This window comes from Poromitra crassiceps (assembly GCF_964638095.1).
Source record: "Poromitra crassiceps genome assembly, chromosome: 1".
In the NCBI taxonomy this organism is placed as follows: Eukaryota; Metazoa; Chordata; class Actinopteri; order Beryciformes; family Melamphaidae; genus Poromitra; species Poromitra crassiceps.
Window position 1 is genome coordinate 31,672,542 of NC_139623.1, and position 14,409 is coordinate 31,686,950.

Genomic DNA, 14,409 nt, shown 5'->3' on the forward strand with positions numbered 1-14,409 from the left:
ATGTGTTATTGTAAGTCGCTTTGGATAAAAGCGTCTGCCAAATGACATAATGTAATGTAATGTAATGTAACTGACAGTATCAGGCGAGGCTGGTAGTAGTAGGGCACTGCCATGATGGCCTTAAGGATCTCTGGGCATCACGGCCAGTGGGAGGGGCACTCTGTGTAATTCCCACCCTGGTGATCATACTATGAATGAACATACTTGCTTGCCATTTTTTTTAAACCCTCGTATTGTCCTCTGGTCTCCTTCTCTGAATGAGATCGCAAACAACTTTTAGGTGCATACCGCCACCTACTGTACAGGAGTGTGTAACATCATGAACTATTTACAGTGATCCTCATGTGCCCACCCAAAGTGCTCAAATTAATTCACAATACTGTCTATTCTATGACTCAGACGCACTTGTCTGAGTCTGTGGGAATTCGTCCTTCAGTGTTTGCTCTATCTCCTCTTCAGAAATGTCCACAATATTTAGGAACCTTCTACTGTAGCTGTGTCCATCACCATCTTAATCTTTTCATTTTTTCCTTTAACCTGATCTGCACAATTTATTACCACGGCCATGAATGTCAGAAAGCCTTTTTTGTCCACCCAGATGTTTTGTTCACTTCCATTCCATTTCTGCTACGTTTCCTTCTCCACTACCTCCACTCTATCACTTCTGTCCACTCTTTTAACTGCTTCAGCATACCATAGAGCACACATGGGCAGAATGCGGCCCCAGGGCCAGACCTGGCCCCTGGACCATCTCAATCCGGCCCCCAAGGTCCTCAAAGAAAAACAAAACAACCCCCAAAAACTCAATAAACGGCAGGATTATGTTAATAAATCATCTGCTACAGCCATTGGATTTGTATCACTATTATATCGGGAGATTAATGAGAAATTACCAATCCCAACAGGAGAGATGGTTAAAAATAGGGAGACTCCCGCGAAAATCAGGAGTGTTGGCAGGTACAATCTCCAATGTGTGGCCCTTCGCTTACTTGATGTACTGTAAGTTAGTATGGCCCTCTGGGAAAAGATGTTGCCCACCCCTGCGATAGACCCTTCTCTTCTCTGATCGTGTTCACACATTCTTTTCTTTAATCAGTTTTGGACACTTTGCTGACCCAGCATGGTGCATCCCCCCACAGTTCAGACACTTTATCTCCTCTTTACAATCCACCACCTTACATTTCTACATCCCACAACGTCCACATCTCCTCACGCCTCTACACCCTGCAACGACATGCCCATACTGTTGGCAACAGAAGCACCTGAGAGGTGCCCTCTCATACGTCCTTACCTGATAACACACATAATCTAAGTACACTCTTTCTGGTAACTCCCCATTGAACGTCAAACAAATTGACCCGCTTTTCCCCCTCTCTGTATCTCTCGATTCTTCTAGCATCAAATACACCTTCAACACTCTCAAATGACTCAGCGTCAACCTACAGAGGCACACCACTAATAATGACTCTCCTCTTTCTTGCTTCCCGACCATTAGGGAAGCACTCCACACAGCTGTGCTCACTATATTCAGTCATATCTAGAGCTTTATATCCCTGTCGCTTGGACAATCAATTATGACCATCCCACTCCTTGTGATCCTAACAGATTTTACAGGTCCCAGGTTCTCTCCCACAAACTTGAAGATACTGTCAGTCCTTGTAACCACTATCATTCCAACAGAATATATGAATCTCTCCTTCGCTTTTTCATAAGAACTACCGGATTCACTCGGCCGAGTCTTGCGTTTCTTTGTCTTTTCTTTATTTTCCAGTCCTCTTGGGCTTTCGTTTTTAATTTCACTCCCTCTCTCCAACGCCATTTCCTCCTCCTCTGCTATCTGCCATCTTTTCCCCACTTCTTGTCCTCGGGTCAATCTGACCCTAAATGAAAAGTTTTTCCATCAGAAATCTGGTTTTCTTCCATCAAATTGCCCGAAAATGACATGGGTCGTTCAATACTATGCCCTTCACAATAAAATTTATTTGAACTAATTTAATTGAATTCTGGGTGTTTTATTCAAAATAGTTCCTCCTGTTGTCATCCCAGGTCAAATTGACCAGGTCTGGTTTGACTGTTTATAAAAGCACCATGAAGTATAAATGTTAACCCAATTGTGTTGTACCTTGTTTTCAACTCATTTAACTCACTCCCATTACCACAATTTTTATGCTTTCTATTGGAAGTTATGAGCTCATTTACATCAAATTACCCTTTTGTGTGATTTTGATGATATACCAATGAAAATGGAAACGGAAACATGGAAATTATCTAATCAAAATTACATCAGTTGTGTAATGACCAGCAAAATCTTAAAATTGGAAAACCTTTTTGGACCTTATAATGGGGGATTTTTATTTAAATTTGACACTGCACAAAACATTCTTATCAAACTCAATGTTGGTGCCAATCTTTTACATAGCCTATCCTATAAATACCACACTGAGAATCGCACCCACAAAATAACATCACTTTGCATTATATGTGATTTTGAGGACAATACGAGCGCTAACAGTCTGTTCACTGCCTATAACCCGGGCATGCTTGTGAGGCATCATGTAATATTTAGCACCCCCTTGCTGCTGAATAGATTAGATTGTGTTAAAAGGGTGGAGGATTAATTTGCTTGGTGGATTATTTTGCACAATTCCCCCAGACTCACTCAATAAACTATAAAGTAATGCAACAAAGAAAGTGGCTGTCAAAACTCAATGTGGAAAAATGCAAAAAGAAAAAGGGAGACAAAAAAAATGCAACAACGAGTGACTACTTTTGAAAACCGATGCTGAGGGCCTGTTGTAGTTAGTCAATCTAGCCACATGGGGCGTACTACTTGCACTCGTGTAATATCCATATGATTTGTATTCATGTATTACGCCTAACATTATTATGTTTTTTTCTGTTAACAGTAATACACCACTTTTATTTTGCTATTATTTAAAACAGATATTTTTGGTTGATTTTAAGATTTTAAGTAGCAAAATACCATATCCGGTTCAAAGGTCATAGTTAAAGAGGTCATGTCCTTCTACACGTGTTTTCTGTAATCACTGCGTTACTGCAACAGGCTCTAAGTAGTAGCCGGGTCGTCTGGTGGTGCTTAATATCTGTATAATATCATGCTAAAGTCAGTAGTCCGTGCGGTGGGAGCCGCTGTTCGCCTCTCTACAGCCACCACGTCTACAGCCCGAGCTCTGCCGCTCACCAGCCCGACACTATGCTCTCCAAGCTCGGCAACAGCTCGGCCCTTCACCCGTTCTCTCTGGATGATGAACAGTAACGGAGCCTCATCAGGATATCGGCCCAAACTGTTCAGTTCAAAAACATTGAGTCCGTCAGTGTCTTGTGGATGCGGGGGGTTGCACACAGAAGGTGAGTTAACATTCAAACGATATTTTTGGGTAACGTTATCATGCTGTTTTCATGTTGTTAGCTAATGTTCGGTAGCCCCGAACGTGGTGCAGGCGGTCTGGCAAATATGACCTTGCTCATCGGCAAAGGCACACGACACTACTACTAGATACTATTGTTACTGTCTTCATGAAGACCTGTTACCAATCTTCAAATCGGCACATGTATGCCTCTTCAAGTCGCAATTTAATTAAATGTCAGCTATAATGTGTTCAGTTGGTGAAATCACTGTTGGAGATGTGGGGATAACAGGCAAACTAGTTAATTGTTAAAGGTGATTTTAAAGTGGTGCTTTGGTATTATATTTGTGCCAAATTGAAAGGTGGATCCTTTCTAACACGTCAGAAATGTTTCTTTTTGCACGCGTTTACCGTGACGTTTCAGAACAGAGAGAACGGCACACATGATGCAAATTATTGCTGCAATTATTGGTTATGTTTAATAGTTATGTCGGGATATTAGGCAGCTCAAGTGCCTGTTGTTACTACTATGGTAAAAATCAAATGATATTGTAAAAAATCAAACTATTTACTTACAGTAGCCTACAGTCTTCATGGGCAAGAATGGGCTTTGTGTGTGTGTGTGTGTGTGTGTGTGTGTGTGTGTGAGAGAGTGAGAGAGAGAGAGAGAGAGAGAGAATCTGTGACAATGACATTGGGGTGCGTTTTGAAAAGCTCTTACTGTATAATGGAAGGACTGATTTTGTATACTGTGTGGATGTAATGGCAAGGGATGTGACAATAGCAAGTTAATGTCCCATGATGAAACATGGCAAAACAAAGTCCATAAACAGATATTATCCCCACAAAGAGAAGTAATGAAACATAAATTAGCATCACTGCAGGATGATGACTGAATTGTTGACTTGCCACTAACCTATACCTGTTTCATCTCTATAAACAGGTGACAAAGCATTTGGTGAGTTCCTGTCCGATGAAATCAAAGAGGAGAAAAAGATCCAGAAAACCAAAGCACTTCCTAACATGTCTGGAGGATGGGAACTGCAGATGAATGGCACAGAGGCCAAACTCATTAGGAGTGTTTCTGGAGAAAAGTAAGGCTATAGCAGTTGGTGAGGCTACCGGTACTAGGGATGTAACGATAACCGGTTTTAATGATAACCGTGATAAAATTCCTTACGATAACCGCACCGTGATTACAGTGCGTTGAAAAACATGGTAAATACTATCCATCATCAACCAAAGTTGGCAACCTTCTCCCAGATGCAAACGTGCAGCCTTGGAGAAATGATTTCAGTGAGTGTATCAATCCTTTTTGGGTCTGAGTTTTCAATATAAAACGCCGTAAAATGATTTCAGTGAGTCTCTGTACTTTTTGAACATTTTCAGCAATTTTTTACGAATACCGTGATAATACGATAACCGTGATAATTTTGGTCACGATAATCGTGATGTGAAATTTTCATACCGTTACATCTCTAACCGGTACCCGTTCTTTATAGACATCTTGTCACATTGAATAAGTGCTTGATACATGTCTCCTTTTTCCAGAATCACTGTCACATTCAATGTCAATAATAGCATTCCTCCTAACTTTGAGGAAGAAGCTGATCAGGGTCAGAAGAAGTCAGAAGAAGATGAGGTGAGCCACATCACATTTATTAGTCCATTGACGGTATATAACATGGCTGATTACTGTCTTTCAGAGGCTGTGGCATGGGCTCATTTTTAAACCTAGCGTGATAACACACACACACACACCCATATATATATATATAAATTTATATATATATATATATATAACTAGAAGACCTTTGGAATCGGTTGTACCAAACGACCATGTCAACCTAGCTTGTCGGAAGGGGAAGGGGGCTAAATAACACTCCACAGTTAGGCTACATTTTGGCAAGGGAAAAACTGCCATGGCTATTTTCAAAGGGGTCCCTTGACCTGTCACCTCAAGTTATCTGAATGAGAATAGGTTCTATGCATTGACTGTATATTAATCTATGGGTAGGGTTAGGGCTACGCACCTTGAGTTGCATGCACTGTCAGAAAGGTGTCTTTCCCTTTAAATATATATCTTACAATCAACTCTAAATCTACTGTTAAATGGGTGAAAGAGTCATGTTTTTATTATTTAGAAAACCTTTTTTTAGATTCAGAATGTAAATTGTCTATAAAATATAATGCATTGCTGTTATGTAATTTCACATAACATCAACATTGAACATCACTGTTGATCTTTGGCCCATGGCCCTCCATCCACATGATGTTTTGGCCCTTCATAGGATGTGGAAATGTAAATAGCAGATGAGTCGGTTTATGCTACAATCCTGTCTGGGCCCCTATTCTGTTGATATTTAGATGGTGGTGATGTTGCTTTGTTTAGTTTAATTCCCAAGTCCTTTATACATTCATCATTAAAATGACTGTGTCTATACCAATACTGATATTCTGTTTCTCTCTCCAGCCAGAAGTTGTATCAACACCCAACTTTGTCGTTGAAGTAACAAAACAGGCCGCAAAACATTCCTTGGTGTTTGACTGCCATTATCCTGAAGATGAAGTAAGTGGTGACCACATTCAGTTATTCAGAAATGAACCTGCCAGATTGACCTTATTATTGACAGAAACTACCTCAGTGAGGCAGCCAAGCTGCGGAGTTGAGCAGAAATGTTGGATTTGAATTTTCTAGGTGAGCCACGGTGAGGGAGATGAGGAGAGTGACATCTTTGCCATTCGCGAGGTCAGTTTCCAGCCTGAGGGGGATTCAGAGTGGAAGGAGACCAGCTATACACTCAACACAGACTCTCTGGACTGGGTAAGACTTGCGCAGAAAAGGCGTGCTGCGGATCTACTTAACAAAACAAGTATGAAAGCAACCATTTGGCCTTTAGGTTGGTCCATGTTGGTGAAGGGAATGCAGACCTGCCAACCTGTACTCATTTTTCGTAGCAGGCACGCATTTTGACATCAAAGTATGCTGGTTCGATTTGTCATTCTAAACTATGCAAAAAAGCTGGTGAAGCCGGAGTTGTGCATGTGCAGTACTCAAGTCTAGGCAACATGAGGCAGCAGTGTCTAGCCTGCCAAGAGAGAATTAAGAAGAGTTCGACCAATCATAGCGCTCGATTCGTTTCCAGCCTTCACCCAAAATCAGGTGGCAGAGTTTTGACAAATGAACAACGTTTGTGTCATTACAAGAGGCTGCAAATCGACAGCAACATGACATGGAGTTTAGGTTGATCCCTCTCATTCCCCCTCCTCACGCCAGCTGGCTGCTTCCTCAACGTGACAACAGTTCTGTCAACTCCTTTGCCAAGGTAACGTTAAACGTCCTGGGGGGATGTGGAAAGTTGAAATGTAAACTTACTAGGAGACGTGCCAACGTTAGCCTAAAGTTATGTAATTAGCAAACTAGCTTGCTTGTTCGTTGGCAAAGTAACGTTATGTAGTATTGTCGGTGTGTTGCAGTTTGTAGACCGTGCATAACGTTAACAGAAAGTTAACGGGGAGGTGTGTGTGTGCGTCTGTGTGTTGGCACAGTGTAACGTTAGTCTAACCGTCGTAGTCTCAGCCTACCTAATGTTAAGGAAAAGAAACTCCCCCATTGCAAATTAAGTGCAATATGTAAGGATGTGATTGCTTCTACAGTTTAGTTTCAACATGTAACATGTATCAAATAATTACTATCTTGCAGTCAATCACCCGACCAGCCTTGCAAAAAAATAATGACGACGAGGATGGAAAGAGAGACAGCAGCAGACATCAGAAGAAGCGAGTCCATACTCGCGTAATGTCAGGAGTACCGTAATTTCCGCACTATAAGCCGCACCGGACTATAAGCCGCAGCAGCAAAATTGACTGTTTGTTACATATATAAGCCGCACCGGACTATAAGCCGCAGGTCTTTTAATGTTTAAAACTGGTCAGGAGGAGGCGTAGCGCCTGCCTGTAACAGAGATCTCCGTGTCTTATCAGCGGAGACCATCACCGTTTGAATCAAAAACACTTCACTACGTCCAACATAGGCTACAAGATTTGTTTCATTCCATTGAATTTGGCAGCGCGGACGAAACATGGGTGAAACGAAACATGCAAATTACATGTTTTGCATGGCAGCGCGACGAAACATGGGTGAAACGAAACATGCAAATTACATGTTTTGCATGGCAGCGCGGACGAAACATGGGTGAAACGAAACATGCAAATTACATGTTTTGCAAGGCAGCGCGGACGAAACATGGGTGAAACGAAACATGCAAATTACATGTTTTGCATCCTCATCGTCGTAACACAGCCAGTTCTCCATCTTTTGAAGCATGATGTTAGATTACAACGAGCTAGTTGTGTGGCTTAGCCTTCCAAAATGTTGCCATTAGTTTTTTAGAATGTAATACATAGAATTGGGAACGTTACATTCAATTTCATTCAGACTGTCTTTCAGGCTCAATCGCTGCCATTTTCCCCCCGGAGCGAGGGAGGAGGGAGGGTGTTTTACTGTAGTGGCTGAGAGAGCGTAGTGGCACAGTGCTCCAATCAGGTCGCGAGGCACATTTTTTGCAACATCATCCAATCAGGGTCTCGCTCTCGTAATGTCTGTCTTGCTCTCGTTCTGCCTCGTACCAAAATCCATAGATTTTGGAGGTCCCCGAGTGGCCGTTTGCTGAAAAAATCCATAGATAAGCCGCACCGTTATATAAGCCGCAGGGGCCGAAAAACGGGGAAAAAGCCGCGGCTTATAGTCCGAAATTTACGGTAATCAATGGCCGTGCCTCAGCCCCTCAGAACTGCAGCACCATGCATTTTGCACATTGGTGTGCAATTAATAATTTAGCTAAACCTCTAGTTCCAGAGGCCTACAGTACATCCCTACATACATTTTCAATTGAATACGTTTTTTCATTAGGCCTATTATACGACGTGTGCCTATATAAGCTGATTCAATTATTTAATTATTAAATAAAATGGAAATCCTGAACATAGGAACTTGGGTTTCATTCATAATTGTCAGTGTTTTACATCACAACATACATTTTCTCTTCTTTTCTTACATTACAACATAAGTTTCTGTAAATACTTGAAAATTAAACCATGTTACAATATACAAAATAAATTATATATTTTACTAAATAATTGAATGTAATTCACTTATGCTTATCAATTTATTTAAGCACACATCATCATCATTAGTATATAAATGGGAGCTAGGGCTCCATTTGTTTCTCTGTCTGTCCCACTGATGACATCAGTGGTGTCATAAATCCCACTGATGACATCATCAGTGATGTCATAAATCCCACTGCTGACATCATCAGTGATGTCATAAGTTCACTCACACACACAAAGTCACGAGAGAGACAGAGGGAGAGAGAGACATTGTGCACGCGTCAATTCATAGCTTTCAAGGGGCGTTACGTGCTGCCGGGAACGCCCACCTGGCGGTCAAAAAAAAAACTTGTTCATTCCGCTGCCAACCTAGTCGACTAGTTTCTCACGCTGTGTTTGTTCAGCCAAAATGCCGGATACCTGTTGTGCTATTGGTTGCACTAAACTGACGAGGAGACACGCCTGGCTTGTGCTTTTACAGAATCCCGTCGGAGAAAGAAAACTCAGACAGGAGGAGGTTGTGGATTTGTGCGATTAGACGTGGTTCAGTCGCTGGGGAGGGCAAATGGCTTTTTTTCTACCATCAAAGTACACACCAGTTTAGTGGGGCTTACCTTCTCTTCTGTTATTTCCATCAGTCTTTTGTGTTGCTGCCATCGGCTCTGGTGAAATAAAATCGATCTCCTTGCTAAGCTTTAACATGATGGTGGTTTTCAATTGTTTTGAGGGAGAAAAAGTCCGCTGTCGGCTCCGCTAGACCGGGGGCGGGGGTTTAGCGAAGCCGCGGTCTTGCCTGGCCGAGTGGCCGCCGGGGTAGAGGCTTCCCCTCTCCCCGTAGCGTAACCCCCGTCCCTCGCGCAGCGAATGCATGTAAATAACAACAGATTGATATCCATTCTCCTGGCTGATGGTCTTATTTGCCCATGTATGTCATATAGAGGCACCAGTATTTCATAATAAGTTCCGTGTATGGATTTAATTTTAACGTTATACCCTACTTCGGCTATGGGCGGAGGGCAGATATGTGGTCGCTATGGCGACCAAGTGTGGGCGGAGGCGAGTAAACTTGCTGTGGAAGCAGAGCCTATATCAAGTAGAGTTGAGTAAGGCAGGTAAGAGTAGAGCCGTACTCTGGTGGTAATGAGCCATACTTAAGGTCGAGACGAGTAAAGCCGAGTTGAGACGAGCCGTACTATGCAGTACCATGTGGTGGAAATGAGCCTCTGCACGGCCCTGCTTGGCAGGTCTGGGAATGCGTTCTGGAGTTGGACTTTGAACATTGACTTGGCTGGGTTTATTTCTCAAATGTTCAGTGCTTTTTTATGCCTCCGCCGTCGATATGCGTATGCACACCCACTGGAACACGCCCCCTCAATCAGGAGTGAGTGTCAAAATGAGTGTCAAGTTCCTCCCTGAGCAGCAGGTGTCAGTTATCTAGGCTGATTACTGCATTCAAGCTCAGTCTTGCGGTGACTCAGTGGGCGTGACCCCACAGTGACTTCTGCCTCTGTGACATCACATGCATACCCTCTATTCATAGCTTTCAAGGGGCGTTACGTGCTGCCGGGAACGCCCACCTGGCGGTCAAAAAAAAACTTGTTCATTCCACTGCCGCCGAGTCACTAGTTTCTCACGCTGTGTTTGTTCAGCCAAAATGCCAGATACCTGTTGTGCTATCGGTTGCACTAACCGACGAGGAGACACGCCTGGCTTGTGCTTTTACAGAATGCCGTCGGAGGAAGAAAACTCAGACAGGAGGAGGTTGTGGATTTGTGCGATTAGACGTTGTTCAGTCGCTGGGGAGGGCAAATGGCTACCATCAAAGTACACATGTCTTTGCGGCCAACATTTCATCAAAGGTAAGCTCAAGTAACGTTAACGGGGTATTTTAATCATTATTGTAACGTTACTTGAGCTTACCTTTGAGGAAATGTTGGCCGCAAAGACGTGTGTACAAACGGCTGAACAAACACTGCGTGAGAAACTAGTCGACTTGGCTGGCAGCGAATGAACAAGTTTGTTTTTTGACCGCCAGGTGGGCGTTCCCGGCAGCACGTAACGCCCCTTGAAAGCTATGAATAGCCAGGCTGGAGGCATTATGGATTTGGGTTGTCCATCCGATGTTCATTAATGCGATATCTGAGGAACGCCTTGACGGAATTTAATAAAATTTGCCTCAAACGTCAAAGTCACTGTGCCCTCTCGAACGCCATTTTCAAGCTTGTTAACGCGATATCTCAGGAAAGCCTTGATGGAATTTCTTAAAATTTGCCTCAAACGTCCACTTGGACTCAAGGATGAACTAATTAGATTTTGGTGGTCAAAGGTCAAGGTCACTGACATCACGACCGCTCATTTCATGCTCGTTAACGTGATATCTCAGGAACGCCTTGACGGAATTTCATCTAATTTGCCGCAAATGTCCACTTGGACTCAAGGATGAACTGATTACATTTTGGTGGTCAAAGGTCAAGGTTACTGTGACCTCATATACGCCATTTTCAAGCTCGGTAACACCATTTCTCAGTAACGCCTTGACGGAATTTCTTCACATTTGGCTCAAACGTCAAAGTCTGGACAGACATGCATGTTGACTACGGAGGCATATATCCGCGGTGTGGTCGTTCTAGTTAAGAATACAGTTGACTATTGACCGTTCTTACAAAACTCTCTGCTTTGCAAAACAATAGCATTTATAATTACGTATAAATGTAAATGTAGCTTATTGGGGTGTTGTGTTCCAGGCGCTGTACGACCACCTCATGGACTTCCTGGCTGACCGGGGGGTCGACAACACTTTTGCTGATGAGCTGATGGAGCTGAGCACCGCCATGGAGCATCAAGAATACATCAAGTTCCTGGAAGACCTCAGTGGCTTTGTAAAATGCAACTAATGTATAGCGGAGATTTAAGTTAGAGTTCACCTCCTTCAATTCCTGGTTACGTTCAAGCCAGGTATGATACAGTGAAAGAGCAAATGTTAAGTGAATGGCAACATTTGGCACTGGAGAGACTGATGACAACTTGTGTTTAGTGTCGGTAACAATAAACCAGTTTACCAGCAGTTATGTTAATACTTGGCTAGAAATGTTGTCTTTGTTGAAATGCGTTGAAATGTATTTTTCTGTAACTTAAATTAGGTTAATATATGAAGGACATAATTCAGAGCATCATTACACATGGTGCAGAAACCATCGTTTATAGGATGGCTCTCAATGTAAGAGTTTTGAGTTCCTTCTTTATTGCAATGGTCAGTCCAGTTGATGTGAATATATAAACCATTCTCATAGCCAGAAAACAGAATTGATTTAAACTTAAAATAACCCAAATAAACAGTCTTCACTTAAATGTCTACGTTGCAGCTCGGTTTTACAACTTGAAACATTGTTTCCAGTCCAGGGAGTTCATGTCCACAATTTTTTTATGTTTGACTCTGCTAGACTGTAGTACTAACACATGCACTTTGAACTTGAGTGCTATACATCTTTGGTAAATGTCTGTTCACACAACAGGAAGGCTATGTCCAATAAAAATGTTTGATATAAAAACAGTCCCTTGAATTTCTTCTTTTCTTTTAGAACAGTGGTTCTCAAACTTTCTCATGTCCAGGTCAGGACCCCCAGACCGACACAAATTAAACCAATGACCCCCATCTGATGAGATTTGAGCTTTTGTGATGACCCTCCCGTCGTTAGGCTGATGGTGTGCACCTGGGCCTGGTGCACTCATTGGGCTGAAGAAGACCAACAGACCAGTCTCGCCAATTGTTCTGTTCATTTAATGTATGTTTGTGTAGTCTAGTTATTTTCCCCATAGTATTTATTAGTTAATAAATTATTTTAGCTTTTACTTTGCTGTATGACTCCCCTCGTGTTAATTCGTTGAGGCGAGTTGTAACAAAGTAATATAAGATGAGTCATACACCAAAGTAAAAGTTAAACCTAATTTATTAATTAAAACTAAGGTGAAATAAATAAACACAAATGAACAGAGCAAAATGTGCATCGGTCAGGAAAGAGATTGAATGGTCTGAAGGTCTTTTTAATCCCAATGAGTGCACCAGGCCCAGGGGCACCCAATCAAACGAGCCCAACGCCGGGTGGGAGGGTCGCCACACTTTTAGATGTTTTATGACAGAAAGTGCATGAAACCCATGACCAAAATAGTCCTACATTCTGCCATTGTGTTACTTATGGTTTGAATTCTAGTGAAAATAAATAATTTCCCCCTGGAACCCCCTCAAGGACCCCTGGGGGTCCCCAGACCCCACTTTGAGAACCACTGTTTTAGAAAGTTAAAAGCACCAGTTTTTATTGAGTTTTTTTTATATACAAGTAAAAGTCAAGCGACTTATCTTGTTGATAAGTTATTTTATTAGACTGTTAAAGTTGCTGTGACTTTGGAAAATTAAAAGATGATTGGTTTTCTATGGCAGAAGTGTGATGACTTGCCAAGGTCAACAGCCCTTGCAATGTGCAGGGAATAGCAAATTGATTTGGTAAAAACTGCAAATCACTCTAGGTCAAGAGGCTGACTTTTATTATGCTCCCTCCTATTCATAATATTCCCATGATGTCACAAGCATTTTCCTACCAATATGGCGCTACAATACACACAGCTCATTGGCTGTTTGTGTCACTTGATTGTAATCCACCTGTTAATTGATTACAATCACCTGTTATTTTCCTACCAAGATGGCCGTGTGGTGATGTAACAGAACACTATCAATTTATGACCAATTTGATGCTTTCTTTACATAGTGTACACTTGGATGCTTTCTTTACATAGTGTACAAGGTGACTGAACTGCTCTAAAAGTAACAAACTCCTTTTATGTTTGAGGTCAAATTGCCCCCAGCAATTTAAACCTACAAAATAGTATTGTAATTTAAAGTGACACCCAAGTTTACACTTCTCAGCAAGTAACACATAGCAGTTAATCAATAATGGAAAAACACCAGTAAAAAGTGAGTCACTGTGATGACCCTCCCACTCTCCTGGCTCTGCATCCTGCAGGAGCCTGGTGGGTGGAGTCATCATCGAGGCTGATGGAGTGCACCTGCCTGGTGGTGAACTGTGGGCTTTAAAAGCTGGCTGAGTTCAGTGCTGCTCTCCCTCCTCACCTATGCACACCTTTTTTGTCTTAGACAGCTGTGATCCACTAGCTGAGAGGACGCCCCTCTGTCTTCGTCAGTCAGGTCCACTTCCCTCTCCTTTCTGTTTGTGAAACAAACTGATGCTCTGGGTGGCAGGAGATCTTTCTGGTGAATGATTTCTTGTTGATACTCCACCAACTGCTGTACTTTGGCCTGAACCTCCGCCTCTGCATGCTTCAGGGAGCCGAATGCCCGCTCTCGTTCGTCAAACCCATTTCATTCGGAAGGTTTGTTTCTCCATTATGGACCCCATATTTTCTTCTTTCTCTGACTTTGTGACTCTGCTTATGTCGTCATCATATGCAATCTTTTGCCCTGCAGATCTGAATTTGTAGCTTGGTCTCAGACTTTAGGTGGTAGAGTATCAGGTTTTGCTGCTTCCCATCCTCGGCCTCGGAGATGGCCAGCTGTGAGCTCACTTCTCTCACCTGGACAGAGCGCACTCTGTCCTCTTCTGTCAGCTCATCCATGTTACGCTCCATAAGTGCGGAGTCACTCCTGAGGTGAGACAAACTAACTGCAGGCATGCAGGGGCTTATTTCCTCACTTTTGACAATTGAGACTTGACATATATTTACTCTCAAATCAAATGTCTTGTCAGTCTTGAAGTTGCAGGTGGAGAGCATGTTTCCAGTAAGCTGACAGAGCAGATGTCTTATTATCCAGCTGCCTCACAAGGATATATTTTCACTGGAACACAGTGGCTGAATCATTATGCTTACCATGATTTCCGCCGGTCAGCATCAGATACAAGTGTCCAGGCACCTGAGGCAC

The 14,409-nt window shown here is 42.5% G+C and overlaps 1 protein-coding gene across 1 annotated transcript; it reads left to right on the forward strand.

Moving 5' to 3' along the window:
- Positions 1 to 3,024: 3,024 nt before the first annotated feature.
- c1qbp (complement component 1, q subcomponent binding protein) lies at positions 3,025 to 12,015 on the forward strand. Its single transcript, XM_083639184.1, has 6 exons — positions 3,025 to 3,369; positions 4,312 to 4,462; positions 4,920 to 5,010; positions 5,842 to 5,937; positions 6,067 to 6,192; positions 11,225 to 12,015. Exons 1-6 carry the CDS (start codon positions 3,117 to 3,119, stop codon positions 11,372 to 11,374), a joined length of 867 nt encoding a protein of 288 aa, XP_083495310.1. The 5' UTR covers positions 3,025 to 3,116; the 3' UTR covers positions 11,375 to 12,015.
- Positions 12,016 to 14,409: the final 2,394 nt, after the last annotated feature.

Excerpts from the sequence above, each read along its gene's own strand:
- c1qbp (XM_083639184.1), top strand. The coding sequence starts at position 3,117 with ATGCTAAAGTCAGTAGTCCGTGCGGTGGGAGCCGCTGTTCGCCTCTCT. Across the intron at positions 3,370-4,311 it reads CGGGGGGTTGCACACAGAAG|GTGACAAAGCATTTGGTGAG; the intron begins GTGAGTTAACAT and ends CTCTATAAACAG. Across the intron at positions 6,193-11,224 it reads ACACAGACTCTCTGGACTGG|GCGCTGTACGACCACCTCAT; the intron begins GTAAGACTTGCG and ends GTTGTGTTCCAG.